The following is a 20056-nucleotide window of genomic DNA, read 5'->3' as shown; positions in this document are numbered from 1 at the left end:
AGGTGGAGCCCAGATCTGAAGCCCGAGGGCCCAGAGAGTAATGAATGAAGACTGCGTTTATTTGTCTTTCTAATTGGCAAGCCCATTTCCAGATCAGCTGCAAGTCACTGCAAGCTGAGAGCGAAAGCAAGAGACAACCTTCTTTCTCCCAGGCCTCGGTGCCCAGGGCCCATGTATTCCACCAAGGCTGGAGCTTGCCCTGACTTCACTAGGCTTGGATGAAGCTGCCCTCTGGACCAAGCTCTGTCCCTCAGCATAGGACCGCCATGCCTTGTCACTCAGACTGTACATGGCACAGCTTTGAGGACATGATGTAAATAGAACTCTCTCAGTTCTACAAATCACTTTGCTTCTTCAAGCTTTGAGCCCTTTCTTCTTATGAAATCTTACATGGAAGGCCAGTCTGTAAATGAGATACTAGTGGAACAGCTCTATTTGAAGCTGAGATGCAGATGTAGAGTATTGCCCACTCGGTCTTCCTTTTGCTCTCCTCTAGCAGCTGCTGAGATGGCTGTTGGAATCCCTAGAATTCCCTCAGATGAATTTTGGAGCCTCTAGACTGGATTACCCTGGGTAGGCTCAGTGGTAAAGAATCTGCCTGCAGTGCAGGGGCCGTAGGAGATGTGGGTTTGATCTCTGGGTGAGGAAGATCCCCTGGAGGACAGCATGGTAAGCTACTCCAGTATTCTTGCCTGGAGAATCCCCATGGAGATAGGAGCCCGGTGGGCTACAGTCCACAGGAGTCGGACACGACTGAAGCAAATTAGCACACATGCAGACTGGATTATATGTGTTGTTCTAACCGTTCACGGCTATATAATCTCTCTCTTTGGTAGAGTGTCAAATATATCCCTAGCACTGTGCTAAGCACTGAATGTCAGTGGGGGCAGGATGGGAGACATGGTCCGTGGTCTCCATGAACCGATTACATGGTTGCAGAGGCCGACAGAAAATGGGATGAGAAAGTGAACGTAACAAGGTAAGGTCTTGCAAACAGGAATACCTATCAGAGAAGCAGGGTTGGAGCGAGGAAGAAAGACTTCCTGAAGACGGTCACATTACATCGGAGCACCATTTGAGAGGCAGAGGGAACAGTAGGTCAGGGCGAGCAAAGGCACGGAGGTGTGAAATGCCAGTTGTGGGGATAAAGAAGGACAGTGCACAATGGGGCATGCATCACTCATGCCCACGACAGTATGCTGAGGACCAGACATTTGAATAAGGGAACAGATGAGCATGAAAAGAAAGGGGAAATAATGCCTTTCCCAGACAGGCCCACCTCCTCGCTCATCTACCAGTCATAACTGTTTTAGTCATTGTTAACCTCATGTTACAGAATTAATCACTATAGGCTCTTGGATATTCAGAGACTTTCCCAAGGCAGTGGAGCTCCTGTCTAGCAGAACTGAGATTTAAACTGAAGTTGACTCCAAAGCTTCTCTTTCCCCCATTACATGGAACTTCATGGAAAATATAGGACAAATAAGTTTTTAAAACAAAGGTAGAATTTATAAAATTGATAGTAAAGAAAGGAACTTCTTATTGGGAAAAATATACAGGAATATTTATATCTTGCAAGGTCCTTGGAAAAACCCTCTAACCCAACCTACTGCCTGAATTTATTTTTCTTTTTTTTTTTTATTTTGTGAATTATGAAAGTACGATAACACATTTACAGGAGACTTGAAAAATACAGAACAAAGTTACATATAATTCTACTGTATATTACAATCATTTTTTAAGTAGGTGCATTAAGATTTTTACTTGGAGTTTCCATATCAAACTCTCAAAAATTAATAGAATAAATATACAGAAAAGTAGAAAGATAGACTAGATCTGAAAAGCACCATGAACCAATTCAACATAATTAAAGTTTATACAATTTGCTGACTTTAAATACAAAGAAGATGAGGCACAAAGAAAGCAAAGGGTTATTTAATATCAATGGTAGAACAAGACATCATTCTGGTCTTGGAGCCCTCGTATCGGTGTTCTTTCTAAAGCATCATGAGTCACATCATCTGTTTTCCCTTTTCGGTGGATAACCGCCTCTTAGCATATCTTGATGGGTTCAAGAGTCTGACCTTTTGACCTTTACTGAACTTATCTCTCTTTCTCCAGAGACCACGGAGCTGGGCAGCAAGAAGGAGCTGAAGTCCATGCCCTTCATCACCTACCTCTCAGGCCTGCTGACGGCTCAGATGCTGTCAGATGACCAGCTCATCTCAGGTGTGGAGATCCGCTGTGAGGAGAAAGGCCGCTGTCCGTCTACCTGTCACCTCTGCCGCCGCCCGGGCAAGGAGCAGCTGAGCCCCACCCCGGTGCTGCTGGAGATCAACCGTGTGGTCCCACTGTACACTCTTATCCAGGACAATGGCACCAAAGAGGTGAGCACCCCAGCATGGCCGCTGAGTTACATCTAGGTACCAGGCCTCCCACCCCCTGCCCTTGCGGGCTCTGTGTCCATCAGGATGGTCATCATCAGCATGGTGAGGGCCAGCATTTATTGATTGCTTACCATGTGGTGAACATGTGTGTAACTTGGTAACACTAGCTGCTGTAACGGACAAATTCTCAAATCCCAATGACTTTGTCTGGTTGAGGTTGTTTCTTGCTTGCGCAGAGTCCTGAATAGTTGATTTTGATTGATGGGTGGCCTTACTCTGAGAGGTGGTTCAGGGTCCCAGCCTGTTCCATCTTGTGCTCCGTTAATCTGGTGCTTTGATGGCTGCTGTGGAAGGAGAAAGAACATGGGAAATTGTACATGAGAACTTTAAATGGGCCACACCTGAAAATGCCACATTATCACTTCAGCTCCTATTCTGCTAGCCAGAATTCAGCCATTGGGCACACCTGTCTGCAGATGAAGACAGGGAAATGTATTCTATCAGTCTGCCTAGGAGAAGCAAATATGAGTTTGGTAAGAACCTAGCAGCCTCTCCCTCAGTACTCTACTTGGGTTATCTCATTTAATTTACCCTCCAGATCTATGCCTTCTTTATAAGTATGGGGCTGATTCATATGGAATTTCTGACATTTGACCATTTATTTATCAAGATGGCAATTCTGTGTGGTTTATCTTTTTCTCCTGCCCACTTTATAAGTGAGGAAACATAAGATGAGCGATTTGCTCCATGTTGGTCTCATCTGGAGCCTGGATACTTAATTGTGAAATTTCATCTCCTCTTGTTCCTCTTTATGTCTCTCTGGCTTTTGATTATGGCATGTCAGGGCTCGATGGGACTGTATGAATGATTTCGTTCACCTTTTTGCAAACTCATATCCATGGAACTTTTTTTTTTTTCCAAATGCAGTTTTCAACCCCAACCTGGAATAGTATGCCACTGCTTCAGTGAGGAAGGAGGTAGATAAAGCCTCTCTACTTGGTCTCCACTCTTTCCTCTGCAGCAACTTCTGGACAGTCCTGGGCCTCCAGAGAAGACAATCTGGTGGACCAGTGACCAAGTCCCATAGGATGTTATGGATCATGTGCCCCTCCCAAGGCATCCTATTGGGCTAAGTGCCAGTGCTGGAGATGGTCAGGGAGGGCTTCATAGAGAACAAAGAGGAGATGTGAATAAGTGAGGAGAGTATCGGGTGGATAACCTGAGGCAGAAAAGAACATGGTCTGTGCAAAGACCTATAGAAATTCCCCATGACTCAGACCAAGAGATGAAGGGAGGGCGGAGGTGAGGCCAGAGGGATCAGAAAGAACCTGATTATTTAGGGTATTGTAAGCTAGGTCCTGGAGTTTGGACGCTGTCTAGAGGGCAGTGACACGCTGAAGATACATGGCTAGCAGGAGGTTGATAGGATTAGCTTTGTGTAGCAGAAGGAGTCTCCTGGAAACAACATAGACAGCCATCAGTGGGAGAGCAGTTAATTAAGGTGTGGACTATGCATACAAGGGAACACTATACTACAACCAAGATCAAAATGAACTGTAATGATACTTAATAGGAGATGGATGAATATAATGTTAAATGAAGACAGGAAATCCCAAAGATATATTTTGCATAGCATGATACCCTTCCCTCTATTTTTAGTTGAAGCAAGATAAACACACACATCAAATATACTACCTTTTAAGAATAAATATGCATGCAATAGACAGTTTAAAAAAGGAATCAGGGAAATGATGAACATAAGATTAGGATGATGATGATCTTGAATCAGGGAGGCGGGGTGATGGCATGAGGGAACATTAGTTACACGAAAGTAGCCAAGTTTCTAGCTGATGTTTTGGGTGCTGGATTTGTGGGGGTTTATTGAAGTGTTAGGGCTTCCCTGGTGGCTCAGATGGTAAAGAATCTGCCTGCAATGCAGGAGATCTAGGTTCGATCCCTGGGTCAGGAGTATCCCCTGGAGAAGGAAATGGCAACCCACTTCAGTATTCTTGCTTGGAGAATTCCACGGACAGAGGAGCCTGGCAAGCTACCGGCCATGGGGTCGCAAAGAGCCAGACATGACTGAGCGACGTTCACTATTAAAATGTTAAAATTAGCTAAGTAGCTGAGGCTAACCGGATGAATACATAAAGCCTAACCAAGCATGGTACAGCAATGAGCGTGACTCATGAGCCACTCTCCTCGAATCATCTGACTTTGTGCCTCAGAGGTCCCCAAACCAACAACGAAAAAGTCAAAAAAGCCAAGTTACATACACATCTCCATGTCTGTGGTTTCAGGGTGAGAATCAACTGTGGAAGTATAAGAGTGGAGCCAGGGAGACCCCTGAGGAGGCTCTTGAAGCTTTCACGTAACACGAAAGACCATCTGATGAGCCTTGTGTCAGTGACGACATACACAGAGCAACACGTTGCTAGCTGTGCAGGACTGAGCTCTCCAGGGGTTGGTGAGACAGGCTATAGGGAGGAAAGGGAAAGGACAGATTATGTGCTCAGTTATGTCTAACTCTCTGCTGCCCATTGACTGTAGCCCGCCAGGCTTCTCTGCCCATGGAATTTTCTAGTCTAGAATACTGGAGCAAGTTGCCATTTCCTTCTCCAGGGGATCTTCCCAATCCAGGGATCGAACCGGTGTCTCTTGTGTCTCCTGCACTGGCAGGCGGATTCTTACCACTAGCACCAACTGGGAGAGCCCCTGAGAGAGGCCCTGACTATCCCTATTTGCTCCTCTTTGTGGGCCTCGCTCTCCTCACCTGCGAGGTGCCTCGATGCTAGCTAATCACAGGACTTTGATGATGTGTTCTTGGCACGTATGGCAGCAAGATGAGCACTGGTTCCTTTACTCTTTGCTTAGAAATCAGGCTCCTCTATGTCTGGATGCTGTGCTAGCTTCCCTCAGCATCATCTATATATCCAGTTCTAGAAAACCGGTTTTCCTAAGGCCGATTCACATGCTCTCAGCTACAGAAGTCCAGGAGTGGGAAAGCAGTCGCTAGGTGTCGCTGTTCTCCTTACGGGACACCTGCTGCCTTTGCAGCAGGAGTCATACTTGGGTTACTTTCTATTTCTGAGTGCCTGTTTGCCTTAAAAAGCAGGACAAATGGACACAAATGGACACAAACAGGCATGGGCTTCCTCTTCATGGAGTTTACAGACTGGGGGAGGAAGATATCACTGAAACACTCACACCAGATAAGTGAGAACAAACTGTGCTGAGTCCCAAGAGAGGGCCAGGCCTGGGGGTTCACGGTGGGTGACCGAGGGCCACGTGGGGTCAGAGAAGGCTTGACTTCCTTAGTGGAGTGATGTTGGGATAATTTCTTGAGGGTCAGGCACATAAAGCGAAAGTGGAGGACTCTTCTTTTGGCAGAGGAAGACCTGAGAGCATTCCAGATTGAAGGTGCAGCTCCTCCAGAGGCCTGAAGAATGTGCAAACGTGGCCCGTCTCCCTGGGGGCCAGATGGGGAGCTCTGTGGGTGCATCCTAGAGTCTTGCAATCCCGGCTTCATGGGACCAGATGGTGATGATTGCACAGTGCCTGGCATGTAGCATGTCATGGGCTTATCTTTTCTATGAAAAAATGCTACTTGCCTAAACTGACCCCGTCCTTTTTCCGTGCTTCCTTGGGTAGTACTCAATCACTTTGCAAGTACCCAGAGTGCTAGGGACATGGCCTTCAGAGCAGGATCCACATTTTGTACAAGAGAGATGGTTGGTTAACCCAAAAGGTCAGAATGCAAACGGAGGGATTTCAAGAGTATTCTCTCACTATAAATATCACTGGAACTCATAGAGAAAGGATACCATGGTGGAATTATACTTAAGTAAAAGGATTTCCTCCTGTTGACCTTCCAGAACAGAATGGAACCGTCCTGCTATGTGAGAACAGGTGAGAACTCTCCTTCAGTTATTTGAGGTGCTTAGTCAATTCCTGAGTCCCAGGGCACTGCCAGGAAGTGTCACAGAAGGGGTGTGACTTGCCTGAGGTTTGTGGGGCTGTTCTGGTCTCTGATTCTGGACCAGGGCCAGGGTGTACTCTGCATAATCTTGGGGACCCTTGGACTCTAGCTCCTTTGGTGGTTGGGGTCTCCTTCGGTCCATCTCCAGGAATGTGCTGGAAAGGAGTCCTTCATTACACTTTGTGGTTTTGAACAAGCAAAGCAGGAAAAAAGTCTTAATGATGGAGAGCCTGATTAATAACATTATTCTTCCCCCTCCACCTGTTAAATGACCCTTATACAGCCCAAAGCCACAGAACTTAGCTAAGCACAGCTAATGCTTAAATGTATAAGGCTTTGGGTGACTGCTAACTTAGCCTTTGGGTGAAAAAGAGGAAGAGGCTCCAAGTGTAACATGTCATGGGCTTATGTTTTCTATGATAAAAGTGCTATTTGTCTAAACTGAGCTCTTCCTTTTTCCATGCTTCCTTTGGTACCTCCTCTTGTAGGTAGTACTCAATTACTTTGCAAGTGCCCAGAGTACTAGGGACATGGCCAAATGTGGGAGAAAACTTGTGTCATGGGGAAGAGCCAGATCGAGGTGGATTTGAGTCCCGTCTCTCCCACTGATTATCTGGGTAACCTTCATTTCACTCACTTGTAAAATAGGCATTACATAATCTACCCCTTTCCATTTTGGGATTGGGAGTATCTTTGGAAGCACTAGAGACCTGGAATACCTGTGGTCGCTGCCAGGCTGTCTCCTGGATTGTTACATGTTATTGGGCATGGATGCTTCTGCTGTTTCAGCCTTTGTTTCTTCCCTGGTGACTCAGTCAGTAAAGCGTCTGCCTGCAGTGTGGGAGACCCAGGGTTCCGTCCCTGGGTTGGGAAGATCGCCTGGAGGAGGAAATGGCCACCCACTCCAGTACTCTTGCCTGGAGAAGCCCATGGATGGAGGAGCCTGGTGGGCTACAGTCCATGAGGTCACAGAGATTTGGACAGGACTGAGTGACAGACTCTTTCTTCGGGTCTCGGTATCTGTAGGATGAAAAGTATGGGCTAATTTATCCACAGGCCCCTGTGGCAGATCCAGGGTCAGATCTAGATGCTCCCCTGAAAATAAGGGATGTATTTTGAGGTTGGAAGAAGCACTTTGTAACCTGCAACTTATTTTCCACCCAAAGATATTACCACTTGTACTCCTTAAGTTAACATTGGGAGATAATAGTTAAGATAATAGATAAGAGAAAGATTCTTATATCTTGCACTCCATCCCAATGACCCAGCATTTATGAGTAGAGATGGATATTAAAATCATACACTCTTTATTTTACAAATAGTACAACTGAGACCTAGAGACAGGAATGACCTGCTATAGGGCACACAGCCAATTTTGAATTCAAAGTAGTCAGCCATGGCTTCTGACTTCGGAGATGTCTTTTGTTTCATACTCAGAGTCCTCATCTGTGAAATGGGTGGTAACTTTCTCTGCAGAGATCATATAGAAAAATTAAGAGAATGTTTGCTGGTGTTTGGAAGGCTATAAAATACTCTGTATCTCTGGATGATTATTTTTTTTTTCTAGTGCTTGGGTCCCCTGAATTCCAATAATGTGATTTTTTTTTTTCTTTTTCTTTTCCATGCTGCCCTAGGAAGAGCCATGTGTAATTTTGGTCTTGTTGTGGTTTTCTAACCTTCTAACAGATCCTTTCTCTCTGCCAGAAAGACTTGTTTACTCAATTTACACTTCTTGGCTCAAACCGAGAAGAAAAATTCCAAATGACCGCTCTTTGAAAAGAAATTAACAGCCAAGATCCGCCCGCCCCCCACGCCCCCGCCACCAATATTACCACAACCATACCCACTGCTGGGACCACTACCATTAACAAGGCCAGCATCGTCACCGCTGCCAGCACCTCACACTGGGCGTCTGTAGATACTGTGCTAGGAGAGCTAATGCAGGGGGAAATAAGACCCAGACTGCGCCTTCAAGGAGCTCACAGTCTAGGGGATGACGCACAAGAGCCACGTCACATAAGTGACTGTAATTGCTTGCATATGCTACATTAATGCATGATTTACTTTCAAACAACACAACAGACATTCCAACAGCGTTAGGAAAGAGGGAGGAAGAATCTCTGGAGCGGGTAAATCTGGAAGCAGTTCTTGCTGCAGGGAAGGTGGATGTGGGCGGTCGGTGGATGTAGTTTGAGACTAGTCTGTTGATGATGGAGATAGTCCTATGTACCCGATGTATTTAGATTACACGCCAAAAACTCTGCCAAGGGCTTTATGTGTTTTATCTCATTCAGTCATCCAAGAACTTCAGAGGGAAATATTCTCATCATCCCAGTTTAATAGATGAGGAGACTGCGGCTCAGAGAAACTTGAAACTGAGTCTCTGAGATGCTGAAGCTCATCTGGGCCAGTTTGTGATCCATGGGTAAAATGCCAGAGGCCATGTGCTTTTATAAAGACAGTTTGTGAAACATAGCCACGCTCATCCCTCTACATACCATCTATGTCTGCTTCCCAGCCACAACGGCTCTGTTGAGCAGTCACCCCAGGAGGCGGTAGGACACACCAAGCCCAAAATATTCACCCTAGTCCTTTGCAAACACTTTGACAAACCTTAGTCTAGACTAAGGTATGTTGGAAAAGAAGAGGAAAGAAAGTTATGTCCGATACTATGTGCCAAACGCATAGAAGAGTAAAACCCAGCAAGTATTGAGTGCCAACTATATGCCTGGCATTTTAGAAGTGCTCCGTGTGTATTCACATGTGTTCGTTCTTTCCTTTGGCACGTTTGAAGTGTGCACTAGTATGCCCGTTGCACAAATTTAAAAATATCTGAGGACTTAGGTAAATAATTTATCCAACATAACATAGCTAGTGACTCTGACTCAGGAAGTCTGCGTCCAAACTGTGTCTGTTTAGTCAATCATCCGTACAATTGGGGAGCGATAAAACTGGAGAAGTGATGTGCAGAAGACCGGCCTGTGGAAACTTTGAATTCTGGGCTGAGGGGTTTGGGTACCACATGAACTAGAGGGAAATCTTCAAGATTTGGGGTCAAGGGAAAGACATAACTGGATGTGAAATTTAGGATAATAACTACATCAATAACAGTTAAAGGTTGAATTGCAGGGACCAGGGCTGGTTTTGTGTTCAGGTTTATTAATGTGGGATCTGCAGATCACTGATCTTAAATGGTTATTGGATCTCCATCCTCAGAAAATTTGTGCAGAATTATACATTACTGTATTTTTTTCCCCCTGAGGAAAGGGTATATGGCATCAGCAAAGTTCCTAAATATTTTTGACTCAAATGTTACAGGACACCATGATAAGAGGACCAGTTAGTTGGGGTGTCCACAGTGGAAGTCTGCATATGGGATGTCTGGAAGGATGGTGACTCAGTTCAAATGATTTTAACAAATATTTATTAAGGGTCTCTTATGGGCCAGGCACTGTTCTGGGCTTTTGGGATACATTAAGGAGCAAAACAGGCATATATGACAGCCATTTGGAGACTTAAATTTCTCCTGGAGTGTATGTGGAAGACATAAGCAATCAGAATAGTAAATAATCTAGTATATTAAAAGGCAAAGAGAAGGGAAAATAAAGCAGAATAAGAGGTCAGGAGTGCCTAGTGGAGTGTGGAGACTTGGCTCTCAGAATATCACAAAGTCAATCAGGGTCACTTAGATTGAAAATGGGGGAAGCATTTTTTTTGTTTTGTTTTGTTTTTCATGCAGGTTCCTGGCTTCCTCTTCCTGATTCTGTTTCTCTAAAGGAGTGAGGCTGGAGAATTTTCATTTTTACAAGCTTCCCAGGTGATTCTGCTGCATGCCGAACTTGAGAACCACTATTCCAAAACATGGTTCCTACGGCGTTCTCATTCTGAAATTCTTCAGGGAATTCCTTGCTTAGGGATTAAGAAAGTCAAGTACTTCTAATCTGGAGTAAATCTCCTCTGCTATTGTGGGCCACTTCCTCTCCATCGGTGCATTATAAGGAGGTGAACTGGCCAGGAACCAGGCTGTCAGGCAGTTCTTGGCAAGAAGGAAGATCAAAGAGAAGAGGGGGATATAATCCACATATTACTCAACACGCTCATGGTCAATTACAAAAGAGGAACTTAATGCTTGGCTTGCCTCCTTGCAAAACTGGAAAACATAGCTGTTTCATGAGACCAGAAAACTACAAGATTCTGTAAATATGCATGACATACAGACTTAGCAAATGCAAGCATTTTTGCGTGTCAGAGTGTATAGAGCTGTTTTTGTTGTATTTTTTTTTTTTCCTCCATGGGACATTGAATTCAGTTAGCAAATGTAGGGAAAAAGGAGAACTGAAGAATGCCTTTTCCTGGTATGTTTAAGTACAACCATTTACTGAGCACTTCAACTGTGCAAGGAGGTCTGCTCAAACACTTTATGTACTCCCTTCACTGAACCCTCTCATCAACCCCACATGTTGAGTAAAGTTATTATCTTTCTTTCCCCCTTGGGAAAACTGAGGCATAGAAGTTACATCACTTGTCCCACAATACTATAAATAAGAACTGGTACAGTCAAGGTTTGATCTGAGCACTTCTGCTTTTTCTCATTTTGCTATACTCTCTTAGCTACTTCCCTTGTACATTTTAATGAAGTGTAAAATACGAAGTCTAATGTCTACTAAGGACACTGTCGTTGCCTAACATTGCCTCCTCCTGCTACTGTGTCTTCGTTTCTTTTACTCAATGGCCAAGATATTTGAAAGAACAGATTACCTCTGCTGTCAACACCGATTCAGCCCCGTTCACTCCAGGACCGACTCCCCCCCATCCAATGGAAATACAGTGGCTTCTCCTCACTGGTAACTATTGCAGATAGCGTTTTTGCCATAAATGATGCTGCCTTTCTTTTGGTAGACATCTATTGATTTCCATTCGGCTCTTGCAGTCTGGAAAGCAGTGAGACATCCTTGATGATTCTCTGTCCTTCATCTGTACTCATCCCCCTCAAACTACAGCTTGTTAACAAATCCTGTAGATTTTTCATCTTAGGAATTTCTCAAATATGACCACTCTTACCCACGTTGGTCCAAGTCTTGGCTGGATGGTTGTAATAGTTGACTAACAGTGACCCTTGGCTCCTCTAATTTATTTTCTTCCTGCTAGCCTGACTGATCGTTTCCAAGTTAAGACTTGCTTCCATCACTTTTCCAATGAAAACCCTTAACTGGCTTCCGGGTGCTCTCAGGATCCAGACCAGGGTGCTTACTGTGGCCTCCAAGGGGCTGCTCGGACTGGCCCCTCCAACTTCTTACACCTCCTTTTTTCCTGTACCTCTCTTCCTTCTGTGCTCAAGTCAGTGGTCCTCCGCTTTCTGTGGCCTCCACAGATGCTCTTCTCTCTACTTGGAGTTTGTTTTACCCTCTGCTCCTTTTTTCTTTCCACTGAGTTAATTGTTGCACCCACCATATTGCCGAGGCTTCTAGATGTGATAAGATCCCCTGTGTGTTTCTTTGTTTACTTGCTTTCTTGAATCTTTTTTATCTTTCATAACAGTTATCACAGTTTCTCACTGTGCTCTTACGCACGTTGTCTAGTTATCTGACTAATGTCCCCCCCCCGCCTTTCATTATTCTAAGATGGCAGCAGCACCACTGCGAGGGAAGAGCAGGTAAAGCGCGTCTCACACACGCCACAGCGCCTGCGCCGGAGCACTCCCGGCAACGGCTTGCTCAGGGACTCCTGAGCGTTCTGTTTCCCTGATTTCTGTAATAGCCATTCTGATATTGAGTCAAAATATTTTCCTATACAGTAGGAGATAAACTCCACAAGACCAGGGTCTAGACAAACGTTTGCTCAGCATTGCACCAATAGCTTCTGCCTCATAGTAGAGTTCAATAAATATATATTTAATGAGAATAAATCAGTGTAAAAAATGAATGACCAACTTGCATCGACATGCTTCAGTGGTGCTTTCACATGTGCTAACTCCCTTAATAATTGCAATAGTCCTATAAAGGTAGCAGTGTGTATCTTCAGTTTACAGGTAAGAAAACTGAGGCTCACAGAGAGGGGGTACCACCCTCTGAAGCCCCCAGGACTGACAGAGGTCAAAGCTGGGGCTGGAATCCCTTTTCCAGCTGTCCCACCACCACTCATCCATCACACAGTCCTCATTTATCTGAGGGTGTCAGTCACAGCAGCCAGGAACGTGCTGGGCTTCCAGAAATGGAGCAAGCAGAGGCCCCATCCCTGCTGGAGCTTATCCCTGTTCACAGGGGGTTCTTCTTGGGTCATTAGGCAACTTCCATCATGAGGGCACAGAGAGAATTCACCAGCAATTCAACTCTCTCTGTCCATTTCTCTCTAATCTTAGAAGAAGAAAAAAAAAAAAAATCGTTCCAAATGTGCCTCCCCATTCATCAGGCAGGTGCAGTTGGAAGCAGCATTAATTTGTGACATTACACAGGCGGGTGATCTGGTCAACAGAGTCCCATCATTCCTTGTGTTTCTGAGCAGAAGGGTCCCAGCCATAACGTTAAGTCCTAGGAAGAGGGGAAACCTTCAAGGAATTAGTGTCTTCTTGGACTACGTGTTTCCTTTCCATTTCAGATTCATCTCCGCATTTTCCAATGTAGGGGAAGGGCATTGCCAAATTCCTGGATTTTCTGCTACCAAACTCCAAACTATTTTAGAGAATTATAACATGCACGAAGGTAAAGTGACTAGTATCGTGAATCTCTGTGTATCGGTCATCTTTAAGGTTCAGTAATAATCGGCTTATTCCAACCCTGCATCACCAGCTCTCTCACCTCAAACACAATATAATTTGATATATAAATGACAAAGTTCATATAAGGACTCAAAAAATATCAGTATTGTCGCCTTGCTTTCCAAGCTAACAATTCTTCTACACCATCAAATATATAGTCATTTTAATTTTTACCAGATTTTCTTATATTTTCAGTATCAGTTCATTCAAATTGAGATCCAAGTAAGATCCAAACATTACGTTTGGCTGATAATTAAATCTCTTTTAGTCTATCGGCTTCTTCCTACAAATCTTTTTATTCCTTGTGATATTTTATTGAGGAAAATGGGGATTTTGCTCCTTGCAGCTTCATGGTATTATTTAGCATGTTCCTCTACCCACTCCAGTATTCTGGCCTGGAGAATTCCAGGGACCGTATAGTCCATGGAGTTGCAAAGAGTAGGACATGACTGAGTGACTTTCACTTTCACTTTCTGTCCCTCCATTTCTTGTAACTTGGTAGTTAGGTGTAGAGGCTCAACCAGGCTCAATTTTTTTTTTTTTTTTTGCAATCCACCACAACCAGTATTGGTAGAATTGTAGACCACAGTGATGTAATAAAATAACTTGATATTTGTCTTTGATGCTGGTCATTTCTGGCACCAAGTCCTGACTCTTCCCTTTCTTTGCGTGACTTTTGGCAAGGGATTCTGAGCCTTAATTACCTCAGCTGTGATGTCAGGTTAATACTAATGATGAATAATTTCTGAGGTTATTGTACGCAATGAGATGGGCATCTAACATGCTTAGCCTTGTGCCCGGTGCATAGTAAGTGCTGAGTATAGGCAAGCTCTGACTTGTCTTACTTCCCCTACCTTCCTGTTCTTCCCCTGTTTGTCCCCCTCCATGTTTTATCATTATATTACAGTGCCCATGATGACGAAAGAGCAGACACACTCAGAAGTGGAAGAGATTCTGCAGGCATCTAGCCCAGCCCCAGTCTGTGGCTTGATTCTTTTCTCCCATCTCCTGTTGGATACTCCCAGGAAGAACTTGCTCAGGGAGCCCTAAGCAGCCTGATCTCTCACTACTGGGGCATCCTTCTTTATATTCAGTCAAAATATTTCCTTGTGCATGCCTTGTCTGTGTTGTTTCCAGTCCCATCTATCAGCACTGTACCAAGATAGACTTATCTCTTGACTTACCAGACAGAACATATGGAATCAGAGAGATGAAGATTCAAATACCAGCTTTGCTACAAAATTTCTCTATGCCTTTGAACACATTACTTAAGTTTTCAAGCTTCTTTTTTTTTCTCATGAGGAAAATGGGATTAATGATGTCTACCATATAGAGTTGTTTCACAGATTAACTGAAATGATCCATGTAAGATGCTTAGCAGCAATGTTTGGCTCACAGAAAGCAGCTCAGTAAAAGTCTGTCCTCTCTCCTGGCTCTAAGCGACCGTGTCTCAGGTGTCTGGTGATATCTTTGGACTCTGTTGGGCTCTTCTGGTAGTCACCCTCAGTTCCTTCGATTGCTTTTCATCACATGAGTCTGCTTCTCATCTCAGGCTCAGCCTTAGCTATTCTGAGTGCTTGCCTCTGAAAGAACTCCAGTATGCCTATATCCTTCTTGATGTGTGTGTGATGAAGAAAGAAGTTAGAACACACACAGACTGCTTTGCTTGCCTGCAGAATTAAGGGTAGCATCCAAGTTTCTTGCTTCCAGACTTTTGGCTCTGTCCTGAGTCACAATAGCTTCTATCTTTACTGTCATGCTCATAGTATTCAAAACATAGTTTTTGGCTCATTAAAGGAAACAGGGGCTCAGAGGGAAAATCTCTTATCAGTGTCACACAGCCAGTAGTTACGGAACCAGAATTTTAAAGTTGTGTCTGTGTGGTCCCATAGCCTGTTGTTTCAATAAGTAGGCTATAGAGACGGCTGCATCTTCGGCTCCTTTCTCTGTTCTTGGACATGGGCAAGCCTGTTCTGTCATCAGTGGCCTTTCTTGGGATCTCGAGTCACCTCCTGTCACTATCTTTATCCTCACCTTTCCTTAATGGTAAAACAAGCTGTTATGTTTTTACCTTTCAGTCACTTCTCAGCCCTTTGGAAGTTGACTGGTTACACCATCTACTTGAAGTCGGTGTCTTCACTCCAACACCTTCATCTCAACATTGTTTTAGAAACATTGATTCATTCTTAAAAGAGCTTGGGCTTGGCTCCTTTAAGTTGAGATTGCCCAACCTGAATCCTTTCCAGAAATTATGGCTTCCCTTCAGAAACTCAGAGGGAATGCCAGTAAGTGGAAGCATGGTGGCTGCCTGAGGGCGGGCCTCCCACATTGGTGAGGCTGTCTGTCCGTCCGTCTGTCCCTGGTGCCTCACAGTTACTGTTTCTCAAGCTTGCGGGTCCCATTTTGAGTGGGACTAGAGGACATAGGGATGAAGGGTATGTCCAAGGTAGTTATAAGGTAGTTATATTGTATAGGTATAAATCTACACTTATATTCATCTATATAGCTATATTATTTTTTTTATTTTCAGGAAGGCATTAATGTAACATTCGGAGTAAAAACTTATTAGTGAGATTTTGAAATGTTAGGTGTTTGAGGGAGTTGTTTTCCCATGGTTTGGAGTCCATCAGATCTAGATTTGAATTCCATATTTTATGCTTACCTGTCGGATGTTGCCAATTCTATGGACACTTGTAAAGGGCTTCCCTTGTAGCTCAAACCATAAAGAATCCACCTGCAGTGGAGGAGACCTGGGTTCGACCCCTGAGTTGGGAAGATCTTCTGGAGAAGGAAATGGTTACCCACTCCAATATTCTTGCCTGGAGAATCCCATGAACAGAGGAGCCAGGTGGGCTACAGTCCATGGGTCACAAAGAGTCGGACGCAACTGAGCAACTGACACATGTGCACGTTGGATGTTAGTGAACAGGTGACTTAGCCTACCTGAACTTCCTTTTCTCTTCAGTCAGATGGGAATGATAAGACTTGCTGCCTAGGCTGGTTCTGGATATTATATTGGGTGACATATGTGAATATGGGCAGTATAAGAATCAGATGACCTAGGCTTACATTCTTCTTTTCCTGCATACTGGAACTTAATAATTGCTGAGAATCTCAGTGAGGAGGGTAATAGTATGTAACTCACAGAATTGTTGTTAGGTTGAATATGATTATATATGCAGAGCACTTAGTGATGCCTAGGGTGAGTAGAAACTTGATTCGTGTTAATTGCATCTTCTCCCCCTTCCTTTGTCTTCTTCCTCTTTATCCCCTTTCTCATTGTTTTTTCCTTCTCCTCTCTCCTTCTTCAACTCTTGCTTCTGATAGAGTATCTAGCACAGAGTAGGTGCATGATAACTGTAATCATCTTACCATCCAAGCTTCTGCTGATTGAAAAACCAAAAGGGTAGTCAGTTCACAGAGACTAGGGCAGGCCTGCTTTCCCAAAGGCAGAGGTCATCTTACTGTCTCTGATAGTTGGTTCTAATAACATGTTTTTTTTCTCCATTGGAAAAAATACTAAAAAGAATAAAAATAATTCTGAGCATAGATGTGCCTAGAATCACTGTTGCCTGTAAATAATTATGAATAGCAATGGTACTACATTCATAATAAGCAATAATAATTCATCATAATTATCTTCCACTTGGAGAATATCCAGGTTTAGAGCTTTGTCAGTACTCTATAATTATCAAATATATGTGTATGTGTGGACATATGGGTGGTTCTGGCATTATCTTAGGGACTTTATAAAGGATTTTTATGCCACTCTTTACTGAGGTGTAGGTATCAATATAGCCCATTTTACACATGTGGGAATGAAGCGCAAGGAAGTGAAGTCACATCTATTGAGTTTGCTCAGTGATGACACTGAGACTTGAATCCAGGGATCTGGTTCCAAAGATCGTACGCTTATCCTCCATGCTCTGCTGTTTCTCCAGCATATGTAATGTCCTTTGCTGGACTAAGGGATCAAGGCTTCTCAGAGTCCAACTGATCAGGGTGGAAATATGGCTCCAGTGAACCGGGTAGAAATCTCCCTTTTCATGATTTCCTTAGCTAGATTTCCAAGGCGCCCTCTCCAAGGCAAAGATAAAGTCTGTGTGGGTCCAGACAAAGCATGTCCCCTCCTGCCCCCTGACCTTTCTCTCCCTGCCCCCACCCACAGGCCCAACCACGGGGGCCCCAGATGCTGGGGAGGCTGCCTTCCTCAGATGCCTCCTGAGGGAAGATGGGCGTACTGGAAAAGTGAAGTCACCAGTGACCGCAGAAGGGAAATTGCACAGTTCTTTACTCAGGAACTCACCACGAACTGAAGCTAGCATTTAGCAACAGAAACGCCACAGTCTTGGACAAATCCCCCTCTCAAAACCTTCCCACCCGCCTCCCAGCTCCAGATGGCCTCACCAGAGGCGAGAGGAGTTGCTATCTGTCAAAGGACAGCAGGCCCAGGGAGGCAGGTCTGGCCTGTTGGGTGTGGCTGGGATCGCTGGCTAAAGGCTTCCCTTAGGAAAAGTGTGTGAGTTCCATCCAGGTTCCCCTTCCAGGATGAAGCGGGCCAGGAGCAACGCCTTGGAGGAGACAGGCCGAGAGGAGGAGCGGTCCGCTAGAGAACTCGGATTTGTGTGGGACTGAGAAGCCCTTGGCAGTTCAAGGTCACAGGGCAAGATGCCTTGGGAAGATGACTCACGATTAGATGGATGAGGCTACTGATATGGCTGGGTCTTCTCCCAGGAGTTATAGCTGATGTCTCCTATTGCTCATAATTGGTCTGCTATTCATCATTTTCACAATTGCTATTAGCTCAGTGACAGGCGGGACAAATGGTCTGGAGATAGTTTGGAACGCTGTGAGCACAGTCTATGGCCCTGATGACTGAGCAGGTCGATAAGGATAACACAGATCAGACATGAGAAGAGCTCCCACTCTTCCAGTCCTCAGCATTTACCAGTCATTCATGCAACACTTATTCCTATCACAGACATTTATGGAGTACCTTCTTTGGGCCAGGCCTTGTGCAAGGAGCTTATGATAAAATAAAGCGATGAACTCACAGTTCAGTGGAGAGAACAGATGTGCAAATAGATAAAATCCTGTAGTTCATCAACGGATGTGCCATCCAAGGTGCCATGGGGGCCTTGAATTCTGTTGGGAAATCAGAAGAGAGTCTTCAGAGAAGATTGCCATCGTAGTGGGTCTTAACTAATGAGAATGCTTTGTTTAAAGGTAGAATGGAGGAAAGATATTATAGGCTGAGGGAAGCCATGAGCAAAGGCACAGTGGCATCAGAGTCTGTTGCCTGTCTGGCTCATGACAGGTGGCTACCAGAGATGGTATGCAGGGCTGGGGAAGCCTGCATAGTAGGATGTGATGTTGAGGAGATTATACAGTATCACTGTGTAAAAGGCCCTGTGTACCAGACTAAAACAGAGTATTTATTTTTAACATTTTCGATTTTTTTTTTTTGCTTTTTCATGAATAGAACTTTTAAATAAATGAACGATGAAAGAATTTTACAAGATAAGCAAGAGAGAGGGGATGAAAGACAGACCCATGCTTCCCATAACACTGTTTTGACACAGCAACACAGAATATTTATACTTGTCGCAGTCATAGCTCTTTAACTGGTAAGAAACAGAAACCAAGCTGAAACTGCCTAAGGAAAGGATGGAGAAGTTATTATAATGCTATAGTGATGTCTCGTGTAACTCGAAGACTGAGCTCGCAGGATTAAATTAGCTCACATGGTGAAACATTTAGGCTTTGGGATTTGATGCACTTATGCGTGCATTTTGGGCTTTCCTCATAGCTCAGTTGGTAAAATATCTGCCGGCAATGCGGGAGACCTGGGTTCAATCCCTGGGTCGGGAAGATCTGGAGAAGGAAATGGCTACCCACTCCAGTATTCTTGCCTGGAGAACTCCATGGACAGAGCCTGGCAGCCTCCAGTCAATGGGGTTACAAGAGTCGGACACAACTTAGCCAATAATCCACCACCACCAAGTGTGAATTTTGCTCTGCCAAATACTGGCTACGTGACACAGGCAAAGAACACAGAGTCCCTGGGGCCTCAGTCTTAGATCAGATCAGATCAGTCACTCAGTCATGTCCGACTCTTTGTGACCCCATGAATCTCAGCCGCCAGGCCTCCCTGTCCATCACCAACTCCCGGAGTTCACTGAGACTCACGTCCATCGAGTCAGTGATGCCATCCAGCCATCTCATCCTCTGTCATCCCCTTCTCCTCCTGCCCCCAATCCCTCCCAGCATCAGAGTCTTTTCCAATGAGTGAGCTCTTCGCATGAGGTGGCCAAAGTACTGGAGTTTCAGCTTCAGCATCATTCCCTCCAAAGAAATCCCAGGGCTGATCTCCTTCAGAATGGACTGGTTGGATCTCCTTGCAGTCCAAGGGACTCTCAAGAGTCTTCTCCAACACCACAGTTCAAAAGCATCAATTCTTTGGCTCTCAGCCTTCTTCACAATCCAACTCTCACATCCATACATGACCACAGGAAAAACCATAGCCTTGACTAGACGAACCTTTGTCGGCAAAGTAACGTCTCTGCTTTTGAATATGCTATCTAGGTTGGTCATAACTTTCCTTGCAAGGAGTAAGTGTCTTTTAATTTCATGGCTGCAGTCACCATCTGCAGTGATTTTGGAGCCCAGAAAAATAAAGTCTGACACTGTTTCCACTGTTTCCCCATCTATTTCCCATGAAGTGATGGGACCAGATGCCATGATCTTCGTTTTCTGAATGTTGAGCTTTAAGCCAACTTTTTCACTCTCTACTTTCACCTTCATCAAGAGGCTTTTTAGTTCCTCTTCACTTTCTGCCATAAGGGTGGTGTCATCTGCATATCTGAGGTTATTGATATTTCTCCCGGCAATCTTGATTCCAGCTTGTGTTTCTTCCAGTCCAGCGTTTCTCATGAT

At 44.5% G+C, this 20056-nt stretch overlaps 1 protein-coding gene across 3 annotated transcripts in view; it reads left to right on the top strand.

The window, feature by feature from the left end:
* The window catches only part of ASTN2 (astrotactin 2), a 1029079-nt gene that overhangs the window by 827293 nt on the left and 181730 nt on the right, over nt 1–20056 (top strand). For all 3 annotated transcript variants that reach the window (XM_055579471.1, XM_055579470.1, XM_055579469.1), the window contains one exon: nt 2122–2387. In XM_055579471.1, coding sequence (XP_055435446.1) covers nt 2122–2387 — 266 coding nt within the window. The remainder of the gene's footprint in view (nt 1–2121; nt 2388–20056) is intronic.

The sequence above is a fragment of the Bubalus kerabau genome, chromosome 4 (assembly GCF_029407905.1).
Source record: "Bubalus kerabau isolate K-KA32 ecotype Philippines breed swamp buffalo chromosome 4, PCC_UOA_SB_1v2, whole genome shotgun sequence".
NCBI classification, from domain to species: Eukaryota; Metazoa; Chordata; class Mammalia; order Artiodactyla; family Bovidae; genus Bubalus; species Bubalus kerabau.
Note: the sequence above shows the minus strand (reverse complement) of the source record. Positions and strands in the feature narration are given on the sequence as shown.